General features: G+C 41.5%; 1 protein-coding gene across 6 annotated transcripts in view; it reads right to left on the bottom strand.

Annotated features, from left to right (window-relative positions):
* Nucleotides 1–6,096: 6,096 nt before the first annotated feature.
* lef1 (lymphoid enhancer-binding factor 1) overlaps nt 6,097–13,144 on the bottom strand; it is a 43,176-nt gene continuing 36,128 nt past the window's right edge. For all 6 annotated transcript variants that reach the window (XM_042227711.1, XM_042227712.1, XM_005939996.3 and 3 more), the window contains one exon: nt 6,097–7,783. In XM_042227711.1, the coding sequence (XP_042083645.1) occupies nt 7,704–7,783 (80 nt within the window). In that variant the 3' untranslated portion in view covers nt 6,097–7,703. The remainder of the gene's footprint in view (nt 7,784–13,144) is intronic.

Raw genomic sequence — 13,144 nt, 5'->3', positions numbered from 1 at the left:
CGTGCTACAAGAAAAAGCTTTTGTGCTTCTGTTCATGGAGTGAAACTGTGGAACAGTCTGAATATGGAACTAAAGCAATGTCCAAACATGAAACAGCTCAAAAAGAGTTATAAAAATATGATCTTCTCGAACTATAAAGAAAGGGAAAATATTGAAATTGAGTGAATCTCTCTATTTAAAAAATTTCATGATGTGATATTATAGTATATAGTATATATTGTATTCAGATATCTGTTCACTATTTTTATTACAGATTATATCAGTAAGGAAGCTGACTAAATATTAACTGATAACTTATGGCAAAGGGGTGGGATTAAATAAGTGTGTACTTCTTCCCACTCCCTTTCAACATGTAAATGAACCAGAACGGTAGAAATATTGAAATGTATTGATTTTTGTATAGTATTTCTTTTTTTTATCTCTTATTTTCTTTACCAAATGTACCTGTATATTGTTTACATGTTTGAAATAAATTAACAAAGAAACGAACAAGCAAACATGAACAACCAGATCATTAATCCTGTGAAATGTGTGCAATATCTGGATAACGTTGGGTTTGGTTTGTGAAGAGTTCATCAAGAAATGTCGTTGCAGAAGGTGTCGAGCTCCACAGACGCTGCATCTGTGGTTCAGGGCTTGGATCTTGTGGTCGAGGCCGTTGCTGAAAACCTAAAGATCAAGCTTTAGATCTTTCATCATAAACTGTGTCTCGGTTTTTTTTTGCTGTTGTAAGCTTCGGCTCTATTGAACACATAAGATATATGGACTGTTGCAAAGCTGCAGATGGGCCTGTTTTTGTTTTTTTTAATTAACATCTCTATCTATCTATCTATCTATCTATCTATCTATCTATCTATCTATCTATCTATCTATCTATCTATCTATCTATCTATCTATCTATCTATCTATCTATCTATCTTTGCTGCATGTTTAGTGTTTGAAAAGAAACACAATAACCCAAGAATCTCATTTTTTAGGTATACTCTTTCAGTTAGGAGGCAGGAATGTGTTGCATGCCATCCGTTGGAAAAAAAGTGCAACACAGACCGATGACTCTGTGTGTCTCTGTGTCTCTGTGTTAGACGAAGTGTTACCTACAATTTACTAGCTGGGCTTACATCCTCATTTTAAGTTTGACAGTGTTTCAGTAGGTAAAGGTAAATGCTTGGACAAGAATTGAGCTGCAGTTTGGGGAAGGCCTCAAAGGGGGCTGGCAGATCCCCCTGTACTAAATAGGAGTGAAGAAGTTAAAGTAGGGATGCACCGATACCGATACTCGTAAAAGTTAACTGATACCATGAACCGATACTAACTTATTTCATTAATCAGAGGGTGGCTTGTCATTTCTGTTGTAGTTTTTTAGATTGGCCACTAGGGGGAACATCCCGCGCTAAACAGGCACAGGGTTAGGCGAGTGAGACTGGCGGCTCCAGATAAAAAAGAGAAACTGGAGGCTGCTGTAGCTAGGCTAAACAAAATGTCAGCAGTGTGGACCGGAACAGCCAACTTTAACTCAGGTTTTGGAAAAGCGATGAAAAATGTCAAGAGAAAATCCACGGGCAGTTAAAATAACAGAGGCTCTGACTCATTTTATCGCTCTGGATGACCAGCCAATGCCAGTCGTGGAAAAATCAGGGAGATAATGGTGCCAAAACTTTCTGAAGAGGTAAAGACAAGCAGTGTGTCGCGCGATGTCAGTCCTTGGTTTAACGGCACAGTGGACTGATGATCCACGGGCAGATGAGGAGTTTGTTCGTCAATGCCAAATACTTTCGTTATTTTGTTTGTTTGTTTACAATATGGACACTCTGCAATAATTTAAAAGTTTATCTTATTCTCAAACCTAATTTGTATTTATTTTATTCCAAACAGAAGTGTTTATTTATTATTCTGAAAGCTCGAGACAGTGCCAATAGTTCAGTGATATTTTGTTAAATTACAATGTGGAGACTCTGCAATAATTTAACAGAAGTGCTTATTTTTCACTTGTAATTTTTTTGTGGTCATTTTTATTAAGATTTTATTTTTTATCGGCAGAGAATAAAATAAAACCTGTCTTCCAATTCATTGCATTTGTGTGTGTGTGTGTGTGTGTGTGGTAGAAGTATCGGTTTTTGTACTCTCTATCGGCAAGTACTCAGATCCAAGTATCGGTATCGTATCGGTTTGAAAAAATTGGTATCATTGTATCCCTAAGTTAAAGAATTGAGAACAAGGAGGGACGGAGGGTGGGGCACGTAAATGAGAATGAACAGCTTGCAGAACTGAGGGAACCTATATAGATTACAACCGGAAGGAGCGTGTTTGGAGGCGTGGTCCCACTCCTGAAATTCCGATACATAATCTCCAATAGTTAAAAGACATGATCATAAAGTGTAACTTTGGACCGTTACTATTTTAGTTCTGGCTACTTGCAAGTGCACTTCTGTGATTCTTTTCTTTTTTCCCCACTGTTTTAAAAGTTTTACAGACCGCAATCATCAACTTGCATGGCCTTTATGTTGATGACACAAAAGGACACTCAAAAAAAGTTGCCTCATGGCTCTTTACACTGTAGGGTACGGACTCTAGAATATTAGAAAAAGAGCCCTAAGACTTAGAAAATCCCCTACGAGCTAGCACTAGGTCACGTCAAAGGAAGAAATCCATATCTAGTATAATTTAGTGCATGAGGGGGAAATGAAGAAGAGCTTAAGAGAGAAAAGACAAAAGTTAGAGATGTGTAGTAATGTACTGAAGGCTCTCATTCTGTTTTTGGAAACTCCAGGAACCACAATGTAAGCCTGCAGTCTGAGAGTGAAGCACTCTATCTGGATAATTTGATACTGTGAGGTCTTTAAGGTGTGATAGGGTCGGATCATTGAAGATCTTCTCCATAACCTCAAAACACCTGGAAAATGCAGATATTTTGTAATTGGGGTTGAGGGTTTTGGTTTTCTGTTTTGGTTTTCGCCACACTGAAAAGACACTTCATTCACAACTAGCGCTATATTGGAAAGTCTGTGTGATATTGGAAAGAATCCAGGCAAGAATATTAGTGCTGCAGATAACATCACAGGGAACTCACTTGCTTCACAGTAGCAAAATTAATTCTTGTATCTTTCTTTTTTAAATTTAAACCCATTAACCATTTGATACCATTCTCCTCGCTGGTTACCCAGCTCACAGCTACGGCTCTCGAAAATCTTGTTGTTTATGTGGTTCAGGATTTAAAGCAGGTTGTTTATGATTCAAAAGGTCGGTGATTCGATCGCCACCTCCTTAGTTTGTTGCAGAGTCCTTGGGAAAGATGCTGGGGAGTTGCTCTAAAAAGCAGCTTTCTGCCAGTGCAGGGGATCTGACAGATATTCTAGGATGGCGAAATGATTTGTGGGTTTGTAGTGCTGATCTCTTAAACTTAAGGCTAGGTTTGCGGCATAAGTTACCATGGAAATTTATCCCACTAACCACCTTCACAACCCTGAAAACCCAGTTAATCCTGAAGTTACCTTGCTAAGCACTTAATTCTCATTCATAGTACAGGCTTTAGGTGAAGGAGAAAGTGAAGGAGCAAATATTGTTAGTTTAGATTAAATCCACTGCAACATTATGCTATCCAATTTGTATCTGGATGTTTGTTTGCCTGTTTGTTTGTTGTTATTTTTTTACACTTGGAGAACATCACATATGCAAACAAACATATTAGATTTTTAAAAAATTAAAAAGGGATGGGGGGTATGGTTCTTCTAGTGAATTTAAATAATTCACTTGGTAAATAATTCACTCATCATTTAATTGCTTTGCTAAGAAATTTATTAGTGTTTTATAATACAGCAATTCCCATTCATACCTATAAATGTAAGTACAGTGGAACAGAGTGATAACTGTTTTCAAAGGAGAAATAAATGACAGTGTTTTTGCAAGAAATGGTTATCTACAGTGTATTTTAAAAGAATCGAGGCACAAATTATGCTATCAGAATACAAAGTAAATGTTGGTAAATTCGACCAAAACTTGGGGGCTGTATTACTGCTCCACCACAACCCAAAGGTGCTCTACTGGATTGAGATCTGGTGACTTCATTGTCATGTTGAAGGAACTAGCTTGAGATGATCTGGCCTATCATCATGTTGGAAATGGCCATCCAAAGATGGCTATACTAACAGTGTCAGCAGCAATACTCAGGGAGACTCTAGAATCGAATAACTTTTCTTCTGTATTTTGATGCTCGGTATGAGCGACGGTAGGGCAACTTGACCGTGTCTACATGGTTAAACGCACTGAGTTGCTGCCATGTGATTGGCAGATTATAAATGTGCAGATCTGCGTTAATAAGCAGTTGAACAGGTGTACCTAAAAAAGTGGCCAGTGACAGCTGCCAGACTACACTGGCTACATCTTACACAGTTAACTGTTTTTAGGCTTTTAGTGATTACGTGGGTTTGCTGTCATTCCCTTATTTTTATTATTCACAAATGTATTTGTATTGTATTCATGTATTCTGTTATTCACATCTTTTGTTTTAATCTTGTAGCTATGTTTTGAAAAGTACTGTACAAATAAAAGACTATTTTCACATAAACCTGTGGACGTTTTTATCCATTTTAAACTCAAATTAAATGTGAGCACAAAATGAATACTTTGCAGATGCTGTCATAAAGCACTTGACACATTCTCAATTGTTTCCATGTCTTGTTAACCCAACACAAACACAAGGTGGTGCTGTTTCACTTGAAATGGTCCTTGATGAGACTGCAGGGTCACAATTCGGTTCTTTGGATTTAAGACATTTCAAATTAATCAAAGGGATCGATTTACTTTAAAAATGAATTTTATCACCATAAGAGTTTTAACTGAAGACTGTTAAATTCGATAACTGTGCAATTTTTACATCTGGAAACTTGTTACTCAACTGTAGTTTTTGTTCTTCTTTAAAGGCTCAGATACTCCAAGATTATATTTTCACAGCAGCACTGCTAGCACTACTACTTTAATATACAGTACTGTTCAAAAGTCTTGTGTCTCATTTCTTTATATTTAGCTTCCAAGAATCTTCTAGCTTGTTTGTTTGTTTTTTTAAGTGCTCTTGAACAATAGTTCAGGCTTTCTGAAGGTCTTTCAAAGTTTTTCTTTGAACATTGGTTGCGTTTTCAGCCATTTTTGATCCAATCTTTGTACTTGGTCATTTTCGAAGCAATGCTTTTGTTTGTTTGTTAAGTGACTTACCACTGACTATTGAGTCATTCAACCATAAATGGCATCTTAAGTCAAGAGAGGTCCCTGTTATAGTTGGCAAATTACCAATTTAAAATACTATTTTTAGGGACTTAAAGCATCTTTTTGTGCTGTTATCAGCAGCTTGCTGGAAAAACACATAATTTGTTACCATTATTTTTAGTCAGATCTACACAAGAAAAAAAAAAAAGGACAAAGCTTGACAAACAAGAAATTGAATTTTTGCACTAACAAGGTGATTTCTTAGCCAGAGAGCTGTTAGCCAAAAACCTGGCATATCACAGCATAGTGTGCAGTGTGTCCTTCAAGGATTTGAGGAAGAACAGAAGAAGTGGCAGTGGCAAAAATAAATACATACATACATACATACATACATACATAAAAAACTAGAGCAGATGAACGTCTACTTCCTTAAGAAACAGTTACTGTTACTGTTCGCTGAACCCTCTTTAGAAATGGTCTCAGTGGAAGAGCAGCTATTAGGGGAAATGGGAATAAAAGGCTGAGGTGTGCCACATTATAAGGTCAGGAAAAAGGAACAGTTCAGCCAGTACTGAAGTATAAAGATGGCCATGCCACATATGGACTTTCAAGCTTGTTAGAACTGTACAAACTCTGTTTAATTTATATACTACATTTCCATGTTTCTTTGCACAACTTTCAGTAAGTCTCTAGACCTCTTTCCCCATTTTCATATAACAATGCAAAGAAATTAAGGAGTTGTTCAAGACTTTTGGTTGCTTGTCAGCTTCTTTAAGCTTTTTAATAAGTTTCCTCCAACGCAAAAGCAAAGCGATGTCATGTTTTATCCGTGTCATACCACCGAGTGTCACTGCTGCCTGCGAGTGCTAAAACTGCACGCTCCAATGACGACACACAGAATGTTACATCTGGCACATCTAGCTCTGGTCTTTCCACCACACAAGTGATCAAATGAGCCAATGGTGCCTTTTTATTGTTTTTCTTTAAAAAAACAAAACAAAAAAACAAAACATGTTGAAACGGTTCAAATATGACCACTTGGGAAGCAAAGAAAAAAAAATGCTATACCAAGATGACAGTGACCTAAAACATGAGACTTTAGAAAAAAAAGGAATTAATCAAGTAATACTAAAAATAGAGCATTAAAATCAAGATGTTACAGAGATGTTTGCATGGAATAAACAACATGGCTAAAGACCACACTATTAGCTACCAGAGAGAAAAGACAAAAAGGTCCATTGCAATAAAAGACAGACTGTCAAGTGCTGGGGTAAATATATATTTCTGCTTCATATGTCATGTTTTAGAACAATAAAATATAGGCCTCTGAGCTGTCACTCTCGCCTTTGTCCTAATGTTGCCTGCAAAAATACCAAGAAAATTGACATAATCCTGACAGTTTAAAAAGTACACATACTGAGCATTATTTTACATCTGAGCAAGACTCGAGGTCACTATTTGTTACAAATAGTTATCAAAAGAAGCCTTAAGTTTCAATTTTCTGCAAGACGCTTCAACAAGAAAAATGGCTTTCCTGTGTCCAAAGCTTATTTTCATATATACCACTATATATATAAAAAAAACAAAACAAAAACCATATTAAACAAAGGGGAAAAATAATCACAGAAATATACACCAAGAAACTGAACAAGGGTTCAGGATACAAATAAAAGGCATTCAAAAATAATATTCAGTCTAAAATGAAAAGCAAATCCAAAATGTTGATCCTTTTTTTGCACCAACTGGTCGTCAGCAACGAACTAGAAATCTTGAGGGCGTTTCTTGGACAAGATGAGATCCCTCCATCTTCCTTAGTGCAGTCTAGAAAGAGGTGTTTGGTCAGTCAGGGATGGAGGGGTGGGGGGTGGTGGCAAACCCCCAAAATGGTCTCTCAAAAAAAACCAAAAAAAAACAACAACAACAACAACAACAAAAAAAAAACCCAGTGAGAGAAACACAAGGGGCGGGGAAGTAAATTACAGCCTAATGAACTACACAAAGGGGAAAAAGAGGTGGCAAAATAACTTAGAATAACTTAGTAGCAGGTGTTTTGACTGTTACGGGCAGTGTAGAGTGGGGGAGGGGGGCATTTGTGCACACATCACAATTGCTGCTATTTTTCAGTGCAGTGCCACAGATTTGCAGTAAAGCCAACATTGAAAAGGAAAACTGACGAAACAAAAATAAAAAATATACATATTAAAATGAAAATAACCACACAGATGTTAACTCGATGCTTTCAGAGTGAGACGGCACGGTTACGTGAGGGTGCTCCTACTATAATCATGATTGTCTCGGTCAGTTCGGTTCAGTGTCTCTACAGCAGGCGCCTTTAGGGAGGAAGTAGAGTCAAACAGTGATTCTGGTGACGGCGGTGGCATGTGATGGTGGCAAAGGAAAGCGGGTAGGGTTAGGCAGGGTATCGACGGGGGGGTTGTGGGGTGCTGTGGGGGTTTCTCTGAGAACTGGAGGCTTCGGTTTTGGAGATTTAAGGGTCTTCATGGGATCTAACAGGCCTCCATCTCTAGCAGAGGGCCTGAAGCTGCTGCCTTTGCTTTGCATGTGGAGAAACTGTTGCGTTTTCCTCCTAGAAGAAAAGGGAATAAAAGAAATGACTGGATCTGTACACGAAAAAAAACAAACCCCAAAACTGCTGCATTGTGAACACCACATGCCAAAACATGAGTTATATTCACACTGTTCATCAAAAAGCAGACAAGACAAATCGAGATGACTCAGGGTGACTCCCATGTGTCTCACCATGCAAGCATGCTCCCCTTAGTTCAAGGGGGTGGGAACAAATTATCTGTCATCAGCATCTACATAATCAATCATTTGCTTTCAGTTCGTGGTGTCAAAGCTGGTTGAATGAAACTCTTTGCAGCAGTGTGGAGCCTCTGAGCTACAGAGGCCTTATAGGTCAGTGGCAGGATGTGGGCTGGTCTAGCTTTGATCTCATGTAACGTGGGGGTTGCCTTGACCCAGCTGGCAGTGCTGCGCTCTTCTTTGCTCATTCCTCCTCTCATGCTCCCTCTCTTTCTCTCTCTCTCTCTCACGCTGAGGTTGAGCGCCCAATTGTGTTTCTTCTGGTTGACATTTATGCTGCCATTGCAGGTGGGCGACGGGAAAACAAGAAAAAGGAAATTCTGGGTCTGTCTGAACACCCACGCTTCTGGTCTTGGGACAACATAAGAGCGCATTCATGGTTCTATAGGTGGTAGACAAGCGTATCCCACATTAGAAAAATGCCAGCAGGTACTATTATTTGATCCCACGCTTGCAGCATATTTGTAATAGCTTCAAAGTGGCATTTACAAGCAAGTGTAGCCTATGACTGACCCCGGTCTACTGTGCCACATCAATCTGTTTTTGACAATAGGCGAGGAATCACAGGTTTATGCAGAATACAGTACTTAATACATTACAAGATATCTGTGACTGCAGAAGGATTAGTGTTTTATATGGATCACTATTAACTTTTAATGTGTTGCTTCATCTAATTAGCTTCCACCACTACAAGTCCTTTTGCTACAGTGTGTTTCTTCTACTTTACAGACAGTTAACAGACTCAGAAAGTAGTACCTCCAGTCGCTCAGCTTAAAGAGTGTACTGTGAAGCAAGATTACCAAGTTAGCCAGATACACTGAGCCTAAAGACAGAAGCGGCTCTCTTTAAACCTGGATAAATCACCAAGCTAACTTATGCTAAACACATTACCTGGTCATGAGCAGATCTGAAAATCAGTTGCATCATGTTATTACGGGTTCTTTTATTAACAGCATGTTTTAAGAGTGATGTAGATTCTCTGCTGAGAGAATGTGTTTCATTGTGCGTGCAATTTGTTTAGCCATAACTTACGTAGAAAACACCAAATGATGTCCCAGCTGTAAAGTTACTGGAATTTGCCCGCATAAATGTTAGTTAGTTTCAGATTTGGTTTTTAATTTGGTGCCAGCGCATAAAGTTGCAGAGCTCCAAAAACGAACAGCTGTGATAAAATACATTAACTCGAGTAAATTTGGTTATTTTGGTTGCTCTGTGTGCTATCATCATAATCATCTGATAACATCTCCAATCTGAGTAGGAGACACTCATAGGGATCATTTTGTGGGGGGGAAAAAAAAAGCATTGCATGGCATGTGGAACGCCCCCTTTTTTATGTGAGCGAGTATAGAGCCCGAAGCAAAGAACTGGGCTTAACAAAGAAAGCTGATAACCACTGCCCTAAAGCCCATCACCTCTTACTGTGGATTTAGGCTTTGTCAAGCCAGCTAATGCAAAGAAAGCCTGACTGTGTTGAATTTTCTTTCAGTATACCCCTCTGTTAGGACAACCTATTAAGAGCACTTGTGTACTTTTAAAGACTATACATATTTAGTGCCCGTGTATTGCTAAAGCTGATATTAATCGACTGACCAGATGACAGTGAAGCTGATGACAGCTTGAATATTTATATTTGTGTCCAATCAAAGTTATAGCAGAACTTTATCACATAATAACAGTAGTCTTTTCTTCTCAATGTGAATAATCTTGAACATGTGACTTTGGGGAAAATGTGTTCCATCTTTAACTGGAGTGTTAGAGAAAAAGCTTTGCCAAAACATAATATCCCCCTCACATCTCCAGTGTGGTGTGTTATTTACTAGTACTAGTAAAAACCAGTCATGTACAATATTTATAATTTCAAAAGCGACAGGATGTACTTATCACCCCAGCTGTGTCCCTATGAGCTCGGGTAAACCTCCACAGGGTCTGCAGTCTTAAGAGGCACGTGAGAACTGTGTCTATCATGTAAACTATGTCGCACAACAGGCACCTGACTCACAGACGCACTATCCTGCACAGGAGACTGCCATAGTTCATGTAGCTATGTTGTTAATTACCCAAACCTGCGTGGTTCAGGCAGAGGTCGACACGAGGGTGTAAAAATGTTGCGCGACTCCACTTCACAAGACCTTCATGAAATCGGCCCCGGTTCCCTGACGAGGGAAAATTGTTTGTCAAGCTGCAAAAGTGTTCTTTCCCCCTCTCGTGATCCAAGCTTGGGCTAACATAACAAAGTTAGCTTCAGTTATTGACAAGCCAAGGAGAGTTATTTTAGACCCAAGCAGCATCAAATAGAATCAGTGATCAAAGTGGAGAGGCATAGACAGAGGTGGATGGATGTCTCCTGTGACTAAAAAGATGGATGTTTTGTGAAGACGGTAGAGAAACGAAAGAGAAACGGTATTAGTTTGCTTCTCCCTCGTGGCAAAGCCGAGAGTGAAGTCAGGCGAGTGCTACTGCTGTTCGCTACATCTTAACACTTAAAACGGTCTTAAGCACACACAAACACACAAACACACAAACACGCGTCACCACGCTGACTGCTTCACCACATGTGGATAAAAGAGAACGGGACAGAGGCCACCTTTCCCAAAGAGAGCTGACCCCCGAGCGGCACAGGACAGAAACTGAAAGGAACACATGGCTCAGAGAAAAAGAGAGAGCTCCTGTCGCTTTTATTTACCTCCGCCGCCCTCCCTCTTTTCATCCTAGGATCTCAAAGCGGACCCGCACGCCCGGCCCTGCACCCAGTTTCCTGGGGAGCATTTTTCCTTCCCCCCACCGCAGACATGAAAAGCGCTGGCCTTCCTGCCTGGGGAAGAGTCCTGAGGGGTGGCGGGTGAGAAGTGTGTGTGTGTGTCTGCGTGTGTGTGAGTCTTTCAAAAAGAGCTAGTGCTAACAGCAGGGGTGTGTGCTTGCGTGGTGGTGGTTGGTTATAGGGGGCACCAGGCCAGTGTTTCACAAGGTCCAGCCGACACAAACACTTGGATTCAGGAGCAACTTGACCCCTCCTCTCTTCTCGCCTCCCTCCGTCTCCTCCTCCGCCTCCGTCCACATTAGTGCTCAGGAATGTTGGCCGGTCTTTTTTGCAGGAAATGAAACGCTCCTCTGTTCAGAGGGTGAGTGAAGGTTTAGTCTCCCCCCTTTCTCTCTCTCTCTCACTCTCCCCCAATTCCTTTGCCTCTATGTGAGGGAGGGAGGAAGGAGTGGGACGAGCCCTTGCCCGGCTTTTGAAGTGTGGGAGGTTAAGATAACTGGCACGGCCTCGCGCCTCAATCGCCGCTTTCACCTCTCGGGCCGAATCAAAGCACCCGCAGCTGGGACCCACACGCCTTATAGCCCCCTGACCTCCATCCCGTCACCCCACCCACCCCTATTCCCTTCAGCTCCCCTCAATCCCAGCACAAAAGCGCTGGGGTTTCTTTTCAGTACCATTAAGAAGGAAAACATTGCTGAATTGCTAAATTACTCTAAAAATAAGTCAAGTGGAGAGGGGTGTCTCCAGAGCATGCCAAGGTGCAGACTCTACCATGAGAGGAAAGACCCTGTGGTTGGGAGATGTGTCCACTGATGCTACTGAGCAGGAATCACCTTTTTAGACTTTCCTTGTATTGCTCTCTGACAGGGCAAGAAACAAGTACAGTTGGATGATTTTAGGCTGTAAACAAGCCAGCAGTGCAGGCAGATTACCTAAGCTGCTTTGTTTCTCAGGCCCAGACTTGAGCCTGGTGTGCTGGAGTGTCTCGGCTATGACCTTGGCCTTGTATCGCACAACCAGCTTGGGTGGCAGCTTTTCAAAGGAGCCACAGCTCTATAAAAAGTGTTACAGTGATGCTCTTAACAGCAAAAAAAAAATGTTGGAGGAAAGGGGAAAAACAGTAATAGACGGCCCATTAGAAGAAACACCTGGAAGAGATGGCAATGAAAGGAAATATCCATTAAAAAAAGGGGGAGGGGGGGAGTGAAAACATTGGTTTGTATTGGTTCCACAAGCATTATCAGAAACGAACAGTTTAAAAAGAAATATGAGAAGCGAAAAACGTGCCTGCATAAAATATTGGAGCGTGAGGAAGGGTGGGGTCTGGCTGTGGTCAAATGGGGGAATAGGAAGAGGGGGAGTCACCCAAAAGCCCAAACCTCAGGCATGTGTGGGTGAGACTAGGGGGGAGCACAGGAGGGTGTGGGGAGGAGTGGTGAGGTGTTGCCCACATCTGAGGAGGCATTGCTGGGGGTGAAGTCTGGCCGTGTGCCCCCGCACAGCTCAGTCTGAGCCACTGCAAACCGGGGGATGTCAGGGAGGAGGGTGGTGGTGGTGCGGCACATTCAAAGGGCCTGCACAATGACTGTTCCCTCTGCTGTGGTCTCGCTTCAAAGGGCCTCCACCGCCACTTACATTCAGCATCAGGACAGAGGAGTGGAGCAGGAAGAGGTGGAGTAGGGCGAAACGAGGCTGCGAAAACGAGTGGAAGAAGAGCTGGGATAGTCGTTTAGCCTCCTTTAATAATAAACACGACTTCCTTTTGACGCTCCGCCCTTTGCCTGCCTGCGCCGTGTTACCTGGGGCGCTTTCATTCTGATAACTCACAGATAAGCATCTCACAAGGGGAGGGTTTTATGGAGGTCACATATTTTTTGCCTCTTCCGAGAGGCTGCAATGCCTCGAGGAGCCCCCGGAGGGGGGGGGATGGAGGGGGGTGGAGGAGAGGAAGAGAGGAAGTAGAGAAGTCATCACAAAAAAGCCATGAGACTGGACCCTCATGCTGTTACCGCAGCTGGCCAAACCACGACACAATAGGCCCGTGACTCAATCAAAACAAATTCCAGGCCCCAGTCTAAACAACAGGAGAACTACAGCTTCATTTATTCCCACGTGGAGCCTTCTACTCCGTCCCCTATCCCACCCCACCCGACCCCCCCAAGAGAAAAGAAAAAGGTGTGAAATAAGGCTGCCAAGCCAGGATAAGACAACTATGTCAGTGTGAAAGATTTTTTACTTCTGAGCGAAAACCACACACTCAACTGAGGCTTCACATGCTAAGTGCTGAGAGAGTAGTTTTACTTCACAGTGTATGCTTTGTGGAGGTGGGGGGTGGAGGGGGGGGTGTGAGGGTGTGTGTGTGTG

Source organism: Haplochromis burtoni, unplaced genomic scaffold (genome assembly GCF_018398535.1).
Source record: "Haplochromis burtoni strain Fernald_Lab_line unplaced genomic scaffold, NCSU_Asbu1 Contig_277, whole genome shotgun sequence".
Taxonomy (NCBI): Eukaryota; Metazoa; Chordata; class Actinopteri; order Cichliformes; family Cichlidae; genus Haplochromis; species Haplochromis burtoni.
Note: the sequence above shows the minus strand (reverse complement) of the source record. Positions and strands in the feature narration are given on the sequence as shown.